The 20,644-nt window shown below is 41.8% G+C and overlaps 1 protein-coding gene across 19 annotated transcripts in view; it reads left to right on the top strand.

The window, feature by feature from the left end:
- The window catches only part of Bru3 (CUGBP Elav-like family member bruno 3), a 578,576-nt gene that overhangs the window by 551,484 nt on the left and 6,448 nt on the right, over nucleotides 1-20,644 (top strand). For 14 of the 19 annotated variants that reach the window (XM_083058812.1, XM_083058829.1, XM_083058817.1 and 11 more), the window contains 6 exons: nucleotides 1,018-1,097; nucleotides 11,494-11,637; nucleotides 12,130-12,259; nucleotides 14,779-14,946; nucleotides 15,691-15,795; nucleotides 19,350-19,427. In XM_083058812.1, the coding sequence (XP_082914938.1) occupies nucleotides 1,018-1,097; nucleotides 11,494-11,637; nucleotides 12,130-12,259; nucleotides 14,779-14,946; nucleotides 15,691-15,795; nucleotides 19,350-19,427 (705 nt within the window). The remainder of the gene's footprint in view (nucleotides 1-1,017; nucleotides 1,098-11,493; nucleotides 11,638-12,129; nucleotides 12,260-14,778; nucleotides 14,947-15,690; nucleotides 15,796-19,349; nucleotides 19,428-20,644) is intronic. The other 5 variants (XM_083058824.1, XM_083058823.1, XM_083058813.1 and 2 more) reach the window with 4 other exon arrangements.

Genomic DNA, 20,644 nt, shown 5'->3' with positions numbered 1-20,644 from the left:
AAATTCTCGCGCAGTTAAACTGCAGTGTGTTTCAACTGACTGTGACTGTAACACGATTACGTTAAATTTGATTACAGCTTCCATCGATTGATATTTTACGAGGTGAAAAACTCGAGACGCCGATTGAATCCAAACTCGCGCGCTCTCTATCTATAAAATTCAATGTTCTCTGGAAAAAAAAAAGAAAAAAACTAAAACAATACCGCGGCATAAAATGTCGTTTGGATGTTGCCCTTGCGATTTCTGCAGGCGAGAAACTCCTCCAAGTTTCTTCTCGCGTAGCAAAATCGGGAAGTTTATTTTCGAACAAGTCCTTTTCAATAAACCGGATACGACGATCCAGTGGATTATCCCGCTTATACGACGCGCGCAAACGATGACAACGATTGTCGAGTATCATTCCCTGGCGACGATACAAATAGTTATTGCACGAAACCGCGGCCACACCATCGCGTCGTCCCGGATTACGAAGCGCTTGTCCGCGCGCGGTAAACATCTTTTATTAAAGTGCACGTTGCGCTCCGCTGGCGCGTCAATTTTTCAAAGGGCCCCCGAGCTCTTTGTCTTCGCCGTGTCTCCATCTAACTACCGGCGATGAGCGCACGTGGCAGGCGGTAGGAGAGCGATTAATCGTTCCATCATTGTCGCGGGAACGGCCTCGCTCCGCGGAAACGGAACTCTTTTCACTCTTGCGGATCTTCCTCTCTCTCTCACAAAGATAAAAGTATTTTTGCTTCCTTCCGGATCCAGAGTGTGCCACAGAAATTTTTCTGACAAAGAAAAGAAAGCTGGCCTCGTCGCCACTCACAGCGCTCCTTCTGGCAAATGAATATCGAACGTCATGAATTCTATTTAATCTCTCATTTCGCAATTTTTTATTTCATTCTTTCATGTAGAGTGTATATTTATTTAATACGTAATAACTAAATGCTTAAAAAAATATGACACCAGTTATGTGAAATTTATGATCTATTTTTCATTGGATTTTAATGACCCTCTCTCTTCTTTTTGTTTCAGGCTGTGCATTCGTGAAACTCTCGTCGCACCAAGAAGCACTGGCGGCGATAAACTCTCTACACGGTAGCCAAACTATGCCGGTGAGTATATTACGTCGTGTAATATTACATACAATGTCGGTCGACCTCCTCTCTTCGATCGAAGCTCGTTATTTTTTTATCTTCCGATCCACCTCTTCAGCCGATGACCGCTAGTCATCGTGTTCACGGACGCCGGTGCGTATTTACGCTCGGAAAATGTCACGTACGCGATATTAACAGAAAGGAGGGTAAATATTCATAGAAGCGCTACATCTGACCGAAGAGAGGAGGGGGTTGCGGGGGTGCTGATATGAATATCGAGGATAGAGATGCGCGCTGCCGCGGCCAGAGAGTAGATAACCGTCTTCCGTTAACGGTAGGGAAGGGAAGGAGGTTGACTGGTGGTTGGAGATCGGGCAGGGTAGTCGTAGCAATGGCTGTCGTGCCTGCAAACACCCCAGTAATGACTGGCCAAACAGAAATCTGCATAACACTTGGAGAAGCGCGGCTTGCCTCCCCCTCCGCAAGCCCTCGGAGAGAGCGTCCCTCGGTCTCCGTCAAACCGCCAAACTTTCTCGGCTTAGGGTCGGACCAGGAATTCCCAGTTGTAATTGAATTGTCAGTGAGTTCCGTCCAGGATTCCACCTGCTGATTGGCGAAACTTTGCAAAGCCGCTTGCCGGACCCTCCGATCGTCCTTGTCGGCGTTATTGCCTATCGACCGACGGCTGACATGCATTGACGCGCCTAAGAGAGTTTGCATCTCAGACAATTATTAGACCTATAATGTACAATTGAGATCGCAAGGATTTATATGGAATTATATTGCTTTTACGTTGTCTTTCTCATTTTATAAGGCTCTAAATAATTTTCATCGATTATAAGCTGCTTATAAAGGAGAAAAAGAAAATTAAATATTAGAAAGCTTAATATGCAAATTTTTACAAGCAGAAGATCAAAATAAGAAAATCAAGCAGTGATATATTCAAACAAAATATATAATCAATAATACAAATTTCTGGTAATTTTTACATACATCCAGCAATGTATTTTTTTTATCATTTTGAAAGCATGACACAAAACACGAAACCGTCTTTTTATGTTATTAGAGCTATCAGAGAAGAGTAATAGGATCCATCATATTTCATGTTCTTGTATGTTGTATGTGAGATTATTAGGAAGGGAAGATGGCGTCACTTTTGATATTCGACACAAGGGATTTGCGGTTCACGTCGTACATTAAACGCGCGTACGTGCACGACCGTCGTGCGCTGGGCGAAATCGTGGGGGTGGAAGCGCGAGTTGGTTACGTGAATATTACTCGTTACAACGCCCTAATCTAATAGCCAAATATGGGTGGAAGACGAAGAACAGGAGGGGGAAGGGAAGAGCCACTTCAGGACCGCGACTATTTATCTAATGAAAGAGGTACTGACAGCGCACGCGGGCCATAATATGCAGATTGCTTAATTATCGCGACGAATTATGCAAATCTCGACGCCGATGTTACGAGATTTCACGGCGCGCAATCGTGGCCGAGGGGATGAGAGGCGAGAAGGCGAAAGCGGCAGCGAGTGTCGGGGTTAACGCTTTCGCCGAAATGCCGACCTTCGACCCTGAATTATTCGACCCAGAAGAGATACGAAAGGCACGTGATAGCGTTCTAGCGCAGGCGGCTTAATTATTGCGGCGAATTATGCAGATCTCGACGTTATGAAATTTTGCGCGGCACGAAGGAGAAGAGCGGCGAGAAAGAGAGGCAACGTTTGTGTCAAACAAATTTAATATCAACGAATCATATGAGCGTGATTTACGCGTAAAGATTTAAAATAGCCGCGTTTCTTCTTTTTCAATTTGTTTGGCCATAAAAAAATAATGTAATTCAATATCTCAGCTCGATATCTCACAGTTTATCTAATAATACGTTTGTGTGAAGATAATGTATTTTTATTTCGCCCTCACTTTGAAAATAAGGCAATAACAGGCAGCGGATAAAAAAATGTATCCGTTCTCTGTTTTAGCCAATCAATATAAATCTTTCGTAGAAAACAATCGTTATCGCGAAGGACGCGATGTTATGGAGCCCCAAGAGTAATTCGGCTTGACTATGTTCGTTCCAGTTTCCTCTGACCTGGCGCAAGATCACAACCCCTTCCAATTTTGCCCCGTCCTATCTATTCGCTCGTACACTTAGAGAAGCGTCGATCTATATAGGCACATATGTGTGCGCGCATAAAAATGCCGAATATATGTACGATCGTACACGTACGTCATCTCGCGTGTGTACCCTCTGCTTTCAGCCACTCGACACGTCGACACTCTCGGTCACGAAACTGCATTACGAACGCAACATCTCGGCTCATACCTACGAAATGAGATATTGATTTGCAATCTGATACTGTAATACGCGACGACGCGCTGTCGGCCTGCAGACGACATACTGGCTCGTGGTGGAAGCGTGAAATTGTAACACCTTATGAAATCCACATGATGTAGGTACACAATATGGATAATCATTTCTTTTCTTTTTTTTAATGACAAATACACACGTTAACATCGATTTTTTTTTTGCAATTATTTTTTACGCAAGATTTATTCGTAATGACTTATCTAATATTTAATTTCAATAAATATAAATTTGATAGCGATATAAACTGAAAAACTGTACATATATTTAACAAGATTTTACATTATGCTCTTATGTCATTTCGAAAATTATATATTTCGTATATCTATCACACGAGAACAAAATTATATTAGGAAGTATTATAAACAATTTATTTTCTAATTTGTGATAAACAAACTGAGATTATTTCATCGTCAATATATTATTGCAATGTAAATATGAAGTTTAAACGCAATGATAAATTACGTAACACGTTTTCCATTGAAAACGCGATATTTTTAATAGATACGCCGTACGTAGTCGCGCGAGATTAATATCACAGTATTTTTGATAACGCAAAAACATTATCATAAAACCTCTGTACTATAAGCGCATTTTATTTCGTTTTCACAAGTGGTTTTAATGCGATTTATGTTTCTCGAATCGACGTATTTACGCGTCACCCGACAAGCAATATTTCTTCGAGCGCTCAATATTTTAGCCGATTTTACATTCGTCATTCGGAGATATTACACTCGAAAAAAATTTTAATTTCTAACAATACCGAGACGTCTGTGTACACCGACCAGTACAAACATTTTTTTCCGATTTCACGGCCCGTATAATGCGGTTTACACTTCTCGCAGCAACGCTTCCGTGCCTTTCCTAGCGAACAATATTTTTCCAGCGGCTCAATGTATTCTCGGATTCCGCCATTCTCTTCTCTCGTCGCTTTAAACTCAATTTTTTTTTAAATGCTTTAACAGAGGAATAACTTTATCCTCCCTCTCTTCTCGCTTATCAGAAAACGTGTAAACCAATTCGCGGTATCAACTACAAGTTTGCGCTGCGCGAAGTTAATGCTTTATAAAATATTATAAAAATTTCCGTCGACCCCTAATAATGTTATTACAAACTGTGACTCTGTCACGCGAAATGTGTTGAGATAACATGATTTCACTCTACTTTTTGTGTAAAGAATTGAATACTTTTACTCGCGACGATAATCTAGCTTTTCCGGACACGCGCGTCACGCAATCCTATATGCATTATAGCTGCACAGGTATTACATCTCGAGTTTCGAAGTTTTTCGCACACTTTTTTGTTTGATCGCATCGATCCACAGCCCTGTTTACACGTCTCGAATCATAGGCGCATTCGTGCATCACGCAACGGGCAATATTTTTTCAAGGGCTCAATATTTTCGTGCGCATTGCAGGGTACCGCTCCGCTTCTCTCTCTTTTTCCTCCTTTTGTCTCGTATGTGTCAACGCAGCCGGCATGCAACCGAGCCCAGGCCTCATGTAGTTATGCTTTTCGAAGCGTGTGACATTTCTTGTCACGCCTCGCAAACCCTCCAACGTCGCGCTCCTCGCGCACCGAAATCTCCCCCTCGCGTACATATATCTCCAGGAAATGTCTCGTAATAAAAACAAAAACCACGTGAAGTGTTTCGTCGCGTCGCGTCAGAACGAGTCGTGGAATAATGTCCCCTTGGTCCTATTTGCGTAACTTTGGCAGACCGTCGATCGTTGCCATCTTCTCGCGACAAGATGTCTATATACGCAACAATCTACAGTGTTACAAAAATTGAAACAATTCAACTTATAGCCAACTGTAGTGATATCTTAATATAAACATAATAAAAATAAGAATTTATGCACACTCTTATTAAATTTATCAGATTAGGATTAATTAACATGTTTAATGTGTCATAAAATATTTTGATGAGGTAGATACACTTTCTTTAGTTGGATTTTGCAAAATTAATCGGAATTTACGTGCTAAATTGGATTCCAAGTAGACAGAGAATTCATCATACAGAGAGTTTCGCAGAAGTGATAAGATACAGTGGCCAATTGAAGTTATTCCAACAAACTTTAACGAGAACAGTCAATCGGATGCGTATAAGCGATTCGCGCAGAATGCGATGCGCGCTTCTCGATCGGAACAAGGAAACTCGAACGATGGAAATCGATACTTGTCGAGCGAGTTTCTAAATGGACATTGACGCGAGTGATTAGGCACGCAAACTTTAAAACTTCGTTAAATCGAGATGCCCGCGAATCTCGGACGTAACGCGCGGACGTAACGGCGGGGTTTCCATCTCCGGCCGGATGTTGCCTTTCTGGTCGAGAACAGCATGCGCTCGCGCGCGCACGGGAAAGTGGATGGAAGGAAATTGTCTCTGCATTAACGGAGGCTCGGAAACTGCTCCCAACATTTAATTAAAGACATTCCCTGAGTAATTCCCTCGGCGGCCTCGTAATTGCATTGCTTTTATCTCCAGTACAACTGTTACTTGTTTGGCGGGTCTTTCGTGTGTATCGGGAGTCAGAACGACTGTGGAGTCCGAATCTTTACAAAGAAAGAGAAAGACGAAGCATGAGAAAGGGGCGAGGGGTAGAGGGGAAGGGAAGAATGGACGACCGTGGAAAAGAAGCGCGATCGACCGTGAGAGCACAGGAGCCCATCAGCAAGATCCCGTCCTTACTGCGGGATTCGAAGTGATTATTCGTACGATAAGGCTCTCTTGTCGTGATTCCTCATTGTGCGCCGACTCTCCCTCCGTTACAAGGTGGTATCGTCGAATCGATACGAACGTATCCAGCACGGAGAGCGCCGCATTTGTGATAGAGACACCCCGTCAACAAAGCGACGCGATGTTAACGTTAATAATTGATTTCCGTGTACATTCAAGAGTGCCAATTTCAGCGGATTTCGACGACGTTTGTTCTACGTCTTCATTACGATATCAATCGAACAAATTTACTTACAATTAGATAAAACGATATATGAATATCTAAATAAATATATTTATTCTGTTGTATATTTCAGAAATCCTTTAAAATAAAAAAATATATATACAATTCTTCAATTATATGTAAAGAAAAATATTAAATAAAGAGAGAAACCGAAAGATACAAACGAGAAATGACAGGAAAAAAATTTAGAAGAGATAAGACGAACACTACGATTAAACAGCTGATCGGAGAGAGAAAAGCAGAAAATAATAATTGCTTAAAACGTAGTGACATGTTATTATAACGCGCAAAATACTTGTAGAATAAATTACGAATGATTCGTATAATACATTATGGCTACTCTCATTTATATGTATAATTATATTATTACATTTTTCTCTTATCTCGTTTCTCTTCTTGTTTTACGCTATTGTTTCGACCTTTTACGAGTGCACTCGAAATCTTTTAATATTATCAATTCGATGCTCTTTTACGATTTTCCATCGACATTTAAAAGGATCGCGTGAGCGGTTTGTAATTTGAAATACAGTCGACGCGAATTGGAAACGCTCGCTTCTGTATTCCGGTTCGACAGAGAATCACATACGAGAGGACGAGGAGCAATCGGCGTTCCGCCCGGTCTTGCGGTTCCAGTTGTATCTATTGAAATTACCATCTAGCGGATTGGCAAGTGTGATGGTGCGGCTAACGGGCGAGCCTCCAATCAGCAGGTAATTGCTTCATTCCGTTGGCAAGGCCTGCCCAATATTGTAGCCCTCTGAGCTAAGCTCCGACGCTGAGGCGCCGCTTCAAGTACCCGGGGGTAGAGATATACTTGCCAACTTTTATCTTAGAGTTCTCTCGATCGATCCCTCCCTCGACCGCCGTGCCGGTATCTTCGGTTAATGAGAAGCGACGAGACGCCGACGAAGTGCGGATATAAAAAAGCATCGACTACGCGTCTCTGAGAATGGCGAGCTTAAATTCAACCAGACAACGACGTACGCGCGCGGATGAAACATCAAACGCGACGCGCAACCCACGTTCGCGTCGGCTCATGAAATCATAATGGAAAAAGGTGCGTGCGCGCGCGCGCGAGCTTTAATATCGACATTTTTTAAAGGGGCAACCTTAACGGGGGCGACACGTAGGACAGACATAACGAGCAAGGGGGAGCGGCAGCGGCTTCAAACGTTCTCCGCATGATACCTCCGGCTCTCGGGAGAGGACGGCTTTTCCTTTTCGCGTGCAGTTCAGAACGTTGGATCGGAATTAATGAACCGTAATCCCCCAATAATGAGGCTTCGGCTTCACTGGCTCCGATACGACCTCGGCTTCCCCCGCGCAACCCCGACCGCGCCACGCCTTGCTCCAGCCTCGTCTCCTCCATGCCGCACACGTGCGCGACAACGTACCTATGTGCTCGCGTAAATGTCACACATACACACACACACACAGACACACACACATACCTTATGGACATCTACACCTGCGTGGTGCACAAGACCTCGGGGCTCGAGACTGTCGACGCAAATTATCTTCTCGGGGAGAGCACGCGTCGATGCCGTTCATCGCGCGTAACCAGCGCGGCTCGACGATTTTTCTCGCACGAAAGAACGTAATACGCACACGCTGATTGACACGGACCGCGATAGTTGTTTGAAAATTTGACTTTCAAATTTTTTGTTTTACGTCAACGCTGACCTCGAACTCGTTAATATTTAGAGCGTACGATGTATTCGGTGAACTTGAAGTATCTGAACAAAGAAGTTTCTCATACGCTACGAAGATTTTCGTAATTGCCATAGTTGTGACTCGCAACAAGAATATCTCGAATTATTATCAAGAAAAAGAAAAAAAATAATAGACTTTCGACATGATCGTTGCTTGCAACGAGTCGTTTAAGCGAATTTATTATTGCAAAAGTTTGAATTTAGAACTTTCTCGGTTCTCTCGCGTATAGTAAAATTGTAACTAAAAAAAAGATTGAATTTTGAAATATACAAGAAAAAAATATAATTTTGTTAGCACTTTGTTATATAACTTTTGTTAAGCGACAAAACAATTTCAGAGATTTAAACCTTATATTTGAATATAAAAAATATTCTCTAAAATATTTTTGAGATTTAAATAATTTAAACATAATGTGGTTTATTGAAAATTTTTCGAGAAATTAAGAATTTTTAGATCAATTAAATTGCAATAGTGAAAATAAATGACCTTTAAAGAACGTAAAAGTATGCTTTGCAGTTTTGTTCCTTCACAGAGCTTTAAGGAGTAACGCAAAACGTATATATAGCTAAGCTAAAAAGGAAGGTGTATCGCGCAAAACTCTCGATATTAGTTATAGTTATAGTAATGCAGAAAGTTACATCCGCGCTCCCAAAACTTTTATGCTTTTGTAAACTGCACCTGATCGCTAGTTTTCTCGTGACGCTCGCGGTTATACGCACGTTTGACCCTGTTCGAGGCCCGACCTCAAACGAAACTTTTAATAACCGAGGTGCTCGTATAGTGCGAGCCCTTCACAGCGTTCGAAAATGCCAAATACAACGATGTGTCTGCCGCACGCGTTGCCGAAGGTGATGCCGTGAATGAAAAGTCAAAGAGAGATGATTTTTACGCAATAACCTTCCAAGTATCCGACCTTTCAACGTAAATTATCGACTAAAGCTCGTATATAACTTGAGTTTCAAAGTATACATATATTTCCAAATGCGCGAGAAGAAATAGAATAGAAATATTTACCTCTATCCCTCCACCTTTGCTTCACTCTTTATTTGTGTGTAACATTTTCGAAAAATTAAGTTATCCTCGCTCTTCTGAAAATATCAGGAAACAATGGTTCGCATTACGTCCTCTCGAGTCTGCGATGGTCACGGAGGAGAGACAATAGGAGAGTCTCTTCTAAAAGCTACTCGCACCTGCGTGATTTCGTTTGTCGCGCGAACATTCGATGAGAATGCCCATTCGAATGTTCTGGACAAAACGCGCGACGTAGAGAAAAAAAGGAAAAAAACAATAAAAGCAAAATTTGGCGCGGCGAAACGAGCGAGTGTTTCTGACAGCGTCGATTGGCGTCGACGTAAAATCGCTCCCTCTTCCGGGGGGCGAGCATTTAACGCGCGTAGAGCGAATATCCCGACGCATGGCGCACGCATTGCCGCGAGAGTGTCGGAACGGGCTGGTGTGCGCATACATATATGCTGAAAACGTTTCACATCGGAATTGTCTTTGAAGCCAGCGAGGCGACATCTCGATCGATCTAATAGGGACAAAACGCGATGTATCACAAGGTGACGTTCCGTGGAAATCTGTTGGGCGGATATATCGTGTTATCGATTCTGAATTTGACGGTGTCCTCGTCGTTAAATTAAAAGCAATTGCACCAGCCAGCTAGTATGTGATTCGCTGATGAATAACGAGCCTTGAGCCTTTTGCGGAGAATTCCCGCGGAGTGAAGACGATCGATCGATTATCGATATACGCTCCAATTGTCGTTGGTGCATAACAATCATGTCGCAGACCGAACTTTTCATTTTACGGTTTCTTATTACTGTATAAATTTTAGCATCTGCAGAAATAGTGCCACTTAAAATAATCTGCAGTTTTATACCCTCGCATTGTTCGATTCAATTATTCTTAAAAATCCCACTTTAATATATATCTGATATTCTTATAGATAAATTGAAAAATTCTATTTTTATATATCACTTATTTTAGTTTTTTAAAAGACTTTTTTAAAATGTGATAATTTCATCAAATATAAAATAATTAATTCAATTAGCATATTGTTACTATTACAAGTTTAATAATCATCGAGTTCTTATATGATATGAGAACATCGATTATTCCAATGATTTTCAAGAAATAAATGCGCCTATTATAGATCCATCTGGCCATATTTTTAATATGTACATATGAGATTCATTTCTCATTGTGTAACAATTTTTGTCTGCGACGTGAAGCTTTTGTAAAAGGAAAGGTCGTTCATCACGATAATATCGATTTAATGTTAGTGTATGAATCAAGACGGAACCAGTTAGTAAACGTCGAATCGATAGAAGTTATGAAACTGAATGTAATATCATAAAAATGTTGAATTAATTAGGAAAGATTATGGAATATATTTACATGAATAATTTTACTTGATATACGCCCTTTCATTGTGAGCATTTTAGGCTCCCTAAGGAAGGATGTTGAGAAAAAGCAAACGAGCGACATAAAAAAAAAACTAGAGAGGAAAGAGGTGCACGCGAGAGAAGCACGGTGAAGTATGCCATGCGAAGTCGCGTGACCAGGCTAAAAGTCTCGTTACGCAAGTTGTAACATTACAACTGTTATATAAACTCTCAGGAACGCGCGCCCAGCCAGCATTTGCATTGATGACGTGAATATAATGTATCACCGGGAGCTCGCGCGCGAAAGCCGAGCTTTTCTCTGCAGCCACAATGGCCACTGACCACCTGTTGCCTTTCCATTTATATTTTAGACGTTGTGAGACCGTCATCGCCTTACATATTCTCGCGAGCATCTCAAAAGAGAAGTCTTTTTCGTGCGAAAAGATTGCGAATCACTTCTTCATTGTATGTTTTATATCTGTGCTCCTTCTAGCAAGCGTTGTGCGAGCGATTATTTTGTTTTGTATGTTATATTTAATATTATTTTGCCGTATATATATTGCATTTTCTTCGAGGAAATATTACGATTATAAATTATTTCATTTTAACAATAGATAGAAAAATTATTAATCGACAGTGAAATATACATATAAAAGAGTTCAGCTTCCAAAGTTCTAATTACAACTCGACAGTTTCGACGAGTGAAATTTATTACATGAGAAATTATTTTAATGAAACAACTTGATTCTTTCCGCATTTTTCGCACAGACGATATCGTGAAAAATACTGACACTGTATAAATCCTCAATTATATTTATTCACTTATAAAAATCTGATTAAAAATAATTTTTTTCACACGTTGATCCTATGTGCTGTAAAATAATAGCTCGTTACGGAGATCGTTAAAATGTACACGTAGCATCTGGCACGTCGTAAAATTCCAACGTTATGAGAGTGAAATTATGAATATTGCATTATCTGTTGCAGGGTGCGTCATCCAGCATAGTGGTAAAATTCGCAGACACTGATAAAGAGAGACAACTAAGACGCATGCAGCAAATGGCCGGGAACATGAGCCTCCTTAACCCCTTCGTCTTCAATCAGTTCGGCGCTTACAGCGCTTACGCTCAGGTGGGTCGTGTTACCGTTAATGGCTCTCGCGTTACCGCATTACCGCCTTGTTGTCCTCGTTACCGCGACTCACAATCTGTGATGGCTCGTCCCTCGTTACTCTCGGAAATGATCGGCCGAAACACGATACCGTCGCGTTAACGTCGGCATGCAAAGAGGTCCGCCGCAATCACCTTTCGTGATTTAATTTTTCCCAGACTTGACCAGTTTACGGGAAGAAAAAATATCGTTTTCGCAAAAACTGCTACATTTAAAATATTCTACGATATTTTTCAAAATCATCGAGGAAAATTTTTTTACCCGCAATTTCTTTTTCATCAATTTGAAATAAAAAGTTTTCGAATAAATAAAAATAATATTGATTAGATAAATATTCATCAAGATCGCAGGTTTCGTTTCTTGCAATAAATTCAAAAACTGTTTACTAAAATAGTAACGGAAAAATACGAGAGAGAACGTTCTTTTTGATTGAAATTCTTTTCTTTATTGTAGCAACAAGCGGCGCTCATGGCAGCCGCGACCGCACAGGGAACATACATCAATCCAATGACTGCATTGGCCGCTGGACAATTGCCGCATGCATTGAATGGCATGCCAAACCCTGTAGTCCCGCCAACTTCTGGTAAGCTTATATAGTTAGCTGCGAAAAAATTAAGATACTAATTATGTTGCGAGTATCGCAAGAGATCTCATTTACTTTCTAATTTACGAGATATTTTTTTGAAACTAAAATATGAATTGATCGAATTCTATCAAGTTTTTGGCGGAGACATTCGTAATCTAGTAAGTCGATATAATATATTGTCTTAATAAATTGCATCTTCCTTTCTCGGGTATTTGCATATATTTATTGCTTTTATTATTTAGAGTATTCTTTTCATATAAACATTCGCATTTATCAATATTTTTATTTAATTGATTTGAATTTATTCGCAATTTAATTAATTCAAAATATCGAGCTATGATGAAAATATACACACCTTGCTAGTAGTATAGATAAAGAACGTATCCGCCATACGATATATCAATAACGATTTACGAAAACTGTGTGAGAAATAAATATCCAATTTTTTAATCCTAATTAATCAACGTCGAGGTATTAGTTAATCAACTAATAATGTCAATCCATTAAAATATTATTGTCAAAAAGGAAGAAAGCACTCGAGGGCATACGAATTATCAATCATCAATCTAATAACGCTGTCCGATTTTAGTAATATAAAACATCTCCCCCGTTCGGCCACCATTTCTCCCTGATCTGTTGCCTATAATTTTCCTGAATCCTCGCGACAAACGAGACGTACAGTCGGTTGCCTTATAACCGGACTCGTAAATCAATACATTTTCATCGAACGTGACTCGAGCGAGAGATATTGCCGGTACCGCGAAACTTTATCGAAAGCTCATTGTAGGGGAAGAGGAAAAGCCAAAGAAACGCTCTTCTTCCTTGCCCTCACACTTCTCCTCCTCCTTCTTTCTTCATCCGTCTTTCTTCATTCGCGCCCTCCGCATGGCGATACAAGAAACAACGGAGAGGTCGAAATCGCTGTAAAGAAATAAAATAAGCGAGGAAATCGGCTCCGTTATACGTCGAGTCTCGTCAAGCGGAAGGTAATACCGTTTGATAGGGAAATAATATTTTATTTCTCCACCAATCTCCCCCGACCCACCCCGCCGCGTTCATCCGCTTTACTCCGTACCAAAGATTACTGAAGCAGCGAGCTTTTATTTCCGACGGAACGATACCGCAACCGCAAACGGCATGTATACAGGATGGCACTTGCAGGTACAGATCTATCGGAGAAACGCTCTGTGACTCTAACGATAATTGCATTTCAAAGTATTCTGTGAAAGAGGAGATTCATTGATGATGTAGAAATTAAAGCGGAATTACTTTTAGTTAGAAAGAAATGCCTCGATAAAAAAAAATATCTTTCTATAGAAAATACATTCGAAATAGGACAATGTAATTAATTTCTCGTCTACTTTGCATCATTGCGAAATTCAACGAGAACCCTTCATCTCGCGCGCAATGTATCAATATACTTTGAGGTAACAATGCTTTCACTGCCGCTGTAAAAATCTCAGCCGTGTAGAGAAACCGCTCGACTACCCATCACGAATCGAGAATGCCGGAGCGTATATCGCGCAGTCACGGGAGTTTAAGTTTACGATGTATCGTCATATCCGATGCACCTAGCTAGGATGTGCGCAGCGTAATCTCCGGATGTTATCGAGGCATCGAGATTCTTCTTTCCCGTCTTCCACCTTTCGCAGCTATATAGACCCGATTCGGATATGCATTAAAGTGCCGGCACTTATCTTTATCCGACAGCCAATCGCGATCTTTGGAAAGCTTCTAAAGCTCTTTCGATCGAGCCATTCTTTTAATTTTTAAAAGTTATGTGTTTGATTAATATCATAAACACACATCGATATTATCGTGTGCCCTTGACTGCGTATTTTCCCTAATTGTACATCAACTCGATAGAAATAACATAGATATTGCTCAAACATAATTATATCTCTTTATCAATGCCGCGAGTAATATTGACGTGATACCAAACGTTGGTCATTGGCGCGATCAATGCTTCATTAACACGATGCCAGGCTTTGATCGCTGATCCGAGTCACATCATTGACAGGGGACAAACTATTACCTATAAACACGACCTTTTCATATAAACGTTGTAGTACATATATCAAAAACAAGCATATAGTTGCAGTAGTATGATACATGATCGTATGTTACGCGAAAGTTGCGTGAAGCGCAACACAGGATCACAAAGAGTAAGAGGGAGAGAGAAAGAAAAAAATGCGACGTTAAACGCAGCCCTTTGACCGAACCGATATTAACTCGATACAAGGCTCCGCTCTACGGATCAAATCAACAAACCCGACGGTCCGTAGTTCGTCCGACCCCTCAAACGCGAGGCATACGGATCATTTCCCGGGTCGAATATTTGTCGTAATCACATCTGACACAGAAAGAGACGAGAATCACGAGAGAAAAACAGTGTGAGAAAAAAAAATAAAAGGGAAAAAGATAAAAATTGCATCCCGATTCCGATGCCTCGCGCACAGAGGACGATCGAGGTCGGTGTTAAAAGAGCAAGAGGGTAACCGGTGTGTACTGATTAGGTTTGCTCGTAGGTACTGGCACAGGGCAACCGGTTAACGGGGCGATACCATCGTTACCGTCGCCGACGATGCCCAATTTTAACATGGCCGCTCAAACGCCGAACGGCCAGCCGGCAGGCTCGGATCCAGGTGTCTACACCAACGGAATACCGCAGACTTATGCGGGACGTGAGTATCAACTCAGGCGCAGCGTGCCGCCCCTGCGCAATGCCCGGCCAATCGACGACGGACTTTATTATTCCGCGGGGATGTAAATAACTTTGCGCAAGCCAAGTACAACGCCGAGTACGCCTGGCGATACTCGTTATACTTCCCTTGCGCTTCGTTGAGGAAGCGCCGTTGCATTCGTTGACGTTTATTTGCGAGGAAGCTCTGGAATTACGATGATACGAGATTCATACGTGGAAAGTTGATGTAAAGTTTCACAGACTTTTGCTAAACGCGAGATTGATATTTTTATAAGAGATGAGAATTTCTTCCAGATGATATGAACATAATCGAATTTAAAATACATAAATGACTAAATGTTAATTTTATTAAGATTTAATTTACATATATACAGAGATTTGAAAATATTACGAAAGACTTCTTGATTGAATCTCGATCTTTACAATTCCACACAAAAGAATATAATTTGAATGTTGGTCAAGTTAAATCAAGTACAACGCTAACGAATCATTATGTCGTATAAATCGTACTATGCGAACGATAAATTTTACACAGAGGGTGATATATGATTATTCCTATAGTCAAGCTTCCATTAATCTTTGGCCTTTATCGCTCCATTCGGATAGTCATTACTATACTCGAGTATAGTCACGGGAAATATCGATTGGCCTACTGGGTATTGCGACAGGGGCCTCTAGGCTAGGCCCTCTCCCCGATAAGAGCTGTGAGCTTACTGAAGTGTAGATGCCCTCCATCTGTCCATTCCAGCGCAGGGGCTGCCCAACGGGGAGGCGGCACTTCAGCATGCCGCCGCGTATCCTGGAATGCAGGCTTATGCTGGAGTGGCCGGTAAGTGTTTCTCCAGCTTCAATTTTTATCTCCACGGCTTGTCAAGGTGCTTGGTCTACGTGCCTGTTCCTCGTGCAATGACTGTAGCGCGTTTCGTCCATCCAACTCCACCCAAACGGACTCGCGGATATCGACGCAAAAAAAAAAATCAACGTAAAAAAAAAAGAAAAATAGACGCACGATCACATATTTATTCAAATTTTCTTATTCCGAATCGCATAAATAATATTTAACGTGGATAATGAACGTCAATTATATATTTATATCTTGTTTTAGCCACGTTATTATAACACAAATTTAATTGTAACAACAGCTCGTAACGATTTCTTTTTTTCGTAAGCGTGAAATTTACTTCAGGAACGCGTGTACTCCGTTTAAAGTTTTACAAACGTTTCGCATTATCGTTTTAGCGAATAGAACGGATAATCGGTTTTAACATACGACTAGATAACACTTTGCGTATATACTCATCTCGCCCGGATGTTGCCTATCGCGATCTTGAGCGGGTCGAAAAACGCGCGTGTTCTCGAGGAAAAAAGGGAGGAGATCATCTGTACGTAAAGGAAAAATGCATCCGAACGTTTACGTGCTTTTATTCGGGCGCCGTCGAAGCACTTACCTGCGAAAAATTCGATTTCGCTGATCGCGTTGCTGGTTGTTTGCATGCAACTATGGCCGCATGCGTATATACACCATACATACACGTCATACATGATCGTGTACGCGTCAACGTTTCGTTCTATAATGCTTCTGCTATGATGCTACGATGTACTTCGATGTCCTTCTAAATGTACTTCGTGTACATATTATATTGTAGTTTTACACGTTACACGTCCTCTCGTGCATGCATTCCCCCAGCCACCAACACCAGCGGCGAAATATCCGCCATCGACCGTCGACGTTGCGCTGCAACAACGTCAAAGTGCAGCGCATCGGCGCAAATTATGATCCAATAATGCCCGGCAAAATGGATGATCTCGTTTCACGGATAATCAGCGTCTCGATGGACCTATACTTCTATTACATTCCAATCACCGTCCGTAATGAGAGCGCGTTTAACGAATTCCGCGTTCGCGCAAATGCGTTAACACGTGGTCTAACGCCAGTCGATCGGACACCCGCTGATCGATCGAATCTCTGAAAAAAAAAAAAAGATACTACATAATCGGGAGTGCAAGAGAAAAAATTGGACGCGCTACTTATTCTTGCTCCGTCTGATTAATAAGTTCACCTCTTCGCGTCTCTCAACGCATTTTCATCGTATCGGCGGAAATTCAACAAATTCGAGTATAACAAACGTACGCGCGCGCACGCGTGAGGGTATACGCGGTCGTATTTATCGAGGACTCAAAAGCGGTATATTTTTTTCTATGTATTTTCGGCCAGTGTACACACGCGCCATCGAGATCAGCGAGTGGAAAAAAAGCAATCCCGAATAACGGTGTACCTCTATCTGAGCGTGACGCGGCCGACGTATGATGGCGTATTTATTTCATACGCCAAACGTTGATCCATCGCGCAACGAGGGGAAGAGGGGGCCGCCGGGTAACGTCAATCGGAATATATTAAAGCGATGTTTGCACGGAAATAATTAATTCCGGGGCGAAAATTCGCCTCTGCCGATCTGAGAGAGCGTGGCTCGCGCGCACACGCTCCGCCTATCCGTCACAAACAGGTATCAATCACGAGCGTTTTAAATATTTATCAAGCTATAATTAATAACAACGTACTTGCTTTCTGCCTCGTCACGTGTAGCGAACGATATGTATGATGCGCGCGCGTTTATAGCGAGAGAGATCCAAATTTACAGACTAACCAATTGTCATCAAACGCGCAGAGATCGCATCGCGAATTAAAATATATCAGGCACTTCTGTTTAATGTGAAATATTTTGCAGATTCTCGTTGATCAGATGTAATATTGATATTTATTCATTTTACGCGCGGGGGCGTTTCCACTCTCCGATATAACAGATATATACAGATATATGTACGTGTAAAATAGCATTACAGCAAAATCTATCGAGCTTTCATGTTTGTTACATTAGAATTTCATTATACCGCGAGCGATTCTTAAATTCTTAACATATCGACCATCAATTATTAATCGAGGATATGTGCGCGATCGAATCTCGTTAGAATATAAAAAGCTCGTTATAATAATGCCATCTTCTATCGATTCGTTGTGTAATGTGATATTAAGCAAACGCTATTACGATAATGTCTCTCCAATTTCAGAGTTTTATTCTGTACGAGTCGTATTATCCCTGTCGCGAAATCTTCCATTTTAACGTTTGTATAGAGATTGGGATGCTTTTCTCTTAATTGTTTGAATATTTAGTTTCGCATAAATTGCAACGGGATATTTTCCGTGCAGCTTTGGGTAGACGACTTTTGCTGCATCGTTGCGCTAAGACGGCGTCCCGTATCTTGTTTTAATGAGGCGCGTCGTTTCAAGCCGAATCGGCTTTGAAGAGATATCGAGTGTCGGCTAATGTCGCACCGAATGCAACGCTGCGTTTTCGCAGGCCGCGACGTTTCGGAGCACAAAAGTATCGTGTTGAAAGTCGCGCGGAACGGTGAGAACGTTGAGAGACGAATACCCTTGTCAGCGAAAACGCCGTGATAAATGCCACCTGAAATCGCTTGTACGAGACGGCCGTTTCGTATCAACGAATCGCTCTTTTCGCTCGCTTTTAAGCCAACCGGATATAAACACACAGGTATCTCTCGAATAGAGGCGCGATTCCTACATTTCGCGTTAACGATGCAGAAATTATGCAGAATATGTTCTAGAGATGAAATTTTTTGAGATGGATCTCACACTCGTTTTTTCATATTAATTAAATACTCACTTTGATAATTAAACGTAGACTTTTAATTGTTGAACAAATAAAAAAGTTTACCTAAACTACGTAAATGTTACTTTGTGTGTATATATGTGTGCGTCCAGAGAGCTTAGTTCTCTCGAAAAGCTTGTCATTCCAAAACGAATCACATAGAATCTGTCATTAATGTTGAGATTTTAATAACCTGCATATTTCGAATTATTGCATCTCTCACGATTCGCGCAGAGAATCATATTCTTGCGTTCTTGACATTTCATATTCTTCTAACATTGTGACACTCTGACCTTTCCCCCGTTTCGCAGACCGGGTCTTCGGCAAATCGCAAGAATGAATGGCCGCGTCCGCGGTTACGTATCCAGACGCATCTGAAACGCACGCGGTCATAAATTACGCCGTTGTAATCTGTCTAGCAATGGCAACGCAATTTCTGTTGAATCTGTTGACGTTTATTGGACTCTGTTCGGCTTTTATTACTGTCATCGTCCATTATGTATGCGCTATCGCTGCATTGAATTACGACGCCTACATTCGTTCGGGGGTTGTTGCCGGTTTCGACCTGTCGCCGGCTCTTACTGTCGACGACGGCCGACTGCGGGTCGCAATGCGGACTAGGGAAAGGGAAAAAAAAAAGAGATTATAAGCAGTGGCACGCACAAATCTAGATGTGGACAGATCATGATGTACTTGTTATTTGTTATTGTCGCAGCTTACCCCGCCGTCTACGGCCAGTTTCCTCAGGCTATTCCTCAGCCGATGACCGCGGTGGCGCCCACGCAGAGGGAAGGTAAGTACAACACGCTCATCAACGTCTAACTGTTGACTGTAAACACGAACGACTGTAGATCCGAGATTTGTAGACCCACGTCCCGTACACACGTCCAGACACGAATTATCCCTCGTCGGCGCCCAACGAGGTGCAAGACGGAGTTTCGACTTCTCCCGCCGCCGCCCGCCGCACAGAGCAGCCCGTGCCGTTAATTCCATACTTCGCAAATAAAGCGACATCACGCCGCGAGGCTTGATTATGCGAGCAGAAGCGATGAGCGGAAGGTACTCGCGAAAATCAATTCAGAGCGTGCTTCGCTTCGCTTCACCTTCCGTGTTCGTCCTTCCTGTTTAATTTTCATATTGCAATGTGTGCCAGATGTGTATTAAAAAAAAAAAAATCCGAAAAAACTCGCGTTGCCTCGCGACTTTTCAAACATTGGATGAATACTGGCAGTCTATTTTTTTATCGAAAGAAATTGATTGCTTTAGAGAACTATTATACGAACAAGTCAATTCGATCATTTTAGTCTTCGTAGTCATACGAAGTTGCACAAAAATGCGATTAATTAAAAACCATCGGTTTGAATAAAAAAAAAAAAAAAGAACGCAATCGGTCAAAGAGACAGCACGAGTCTCGCTTAGTAGATGTACCCTATCAGGGAGAGCTAGTCATTTATTACGCTACATTTTGCGGAAGATGTACAGAGAAGAAAGGAGCCAAAGACAGGGAAAAAGTCGAGCGGGAAAAGACCTGGGTTAGAAGAGGGCTGAGCGAGCCAACGCCTAATTGCAATTAACAACTCGCCATTATTAGAATATACGACGCCTTGCAATGAGATAATGCAAATAAAACGAAAGTTTTAATTACTTTGCCGCTACGCCCGCCGGCGATCCGTTGTTACATCGCAGGATAATGGAAAGTTTACCGCGACACGGCTACCCCGCCTCCGTTTTATCCGGCCTCAAACCCTCTGGCTCCTTTCCCTCCGTCCGCGTCCGTTCTCTTCTTGCCCCCGTCCTTTCTCTCCTCTCATCCGTTTCCATTCTCGTACCACCTGATCTTTTCGTCTCGTCGATGCGTTCTGACGTTTTCCCATGCGCCGCGATTAAATCGTAAGCGGTACACGCGATTCTTGAACACGAGAGATCTCTAATCGAATTTTCCAGTACATGGCGAGGAGCTTCGCGCATTGATTAGGCGAATTTAAACGCGTCTCTCTGATCCTCGAATAA

Source organism: Prenolepis imparis, unplaced genomic scaffold (assembly GCF_030444845.1).
Source record: "Prenolepis imparis isolate NDT839.2.m4 unplaced genomic scaffold, iyPreImpa1.0 SCAF_2, whole genome shotgun sequence".
Classification (NCBI taxonomy): Eukaryota; Metazoa; Arthropoda; class Insecta; order Hymenoptera; family Formicidae; genus Prenolepis; species Prenolepis imparis.
This window is presented reverse-complemented; position numbering and strand designations above follow the sequence as displayed.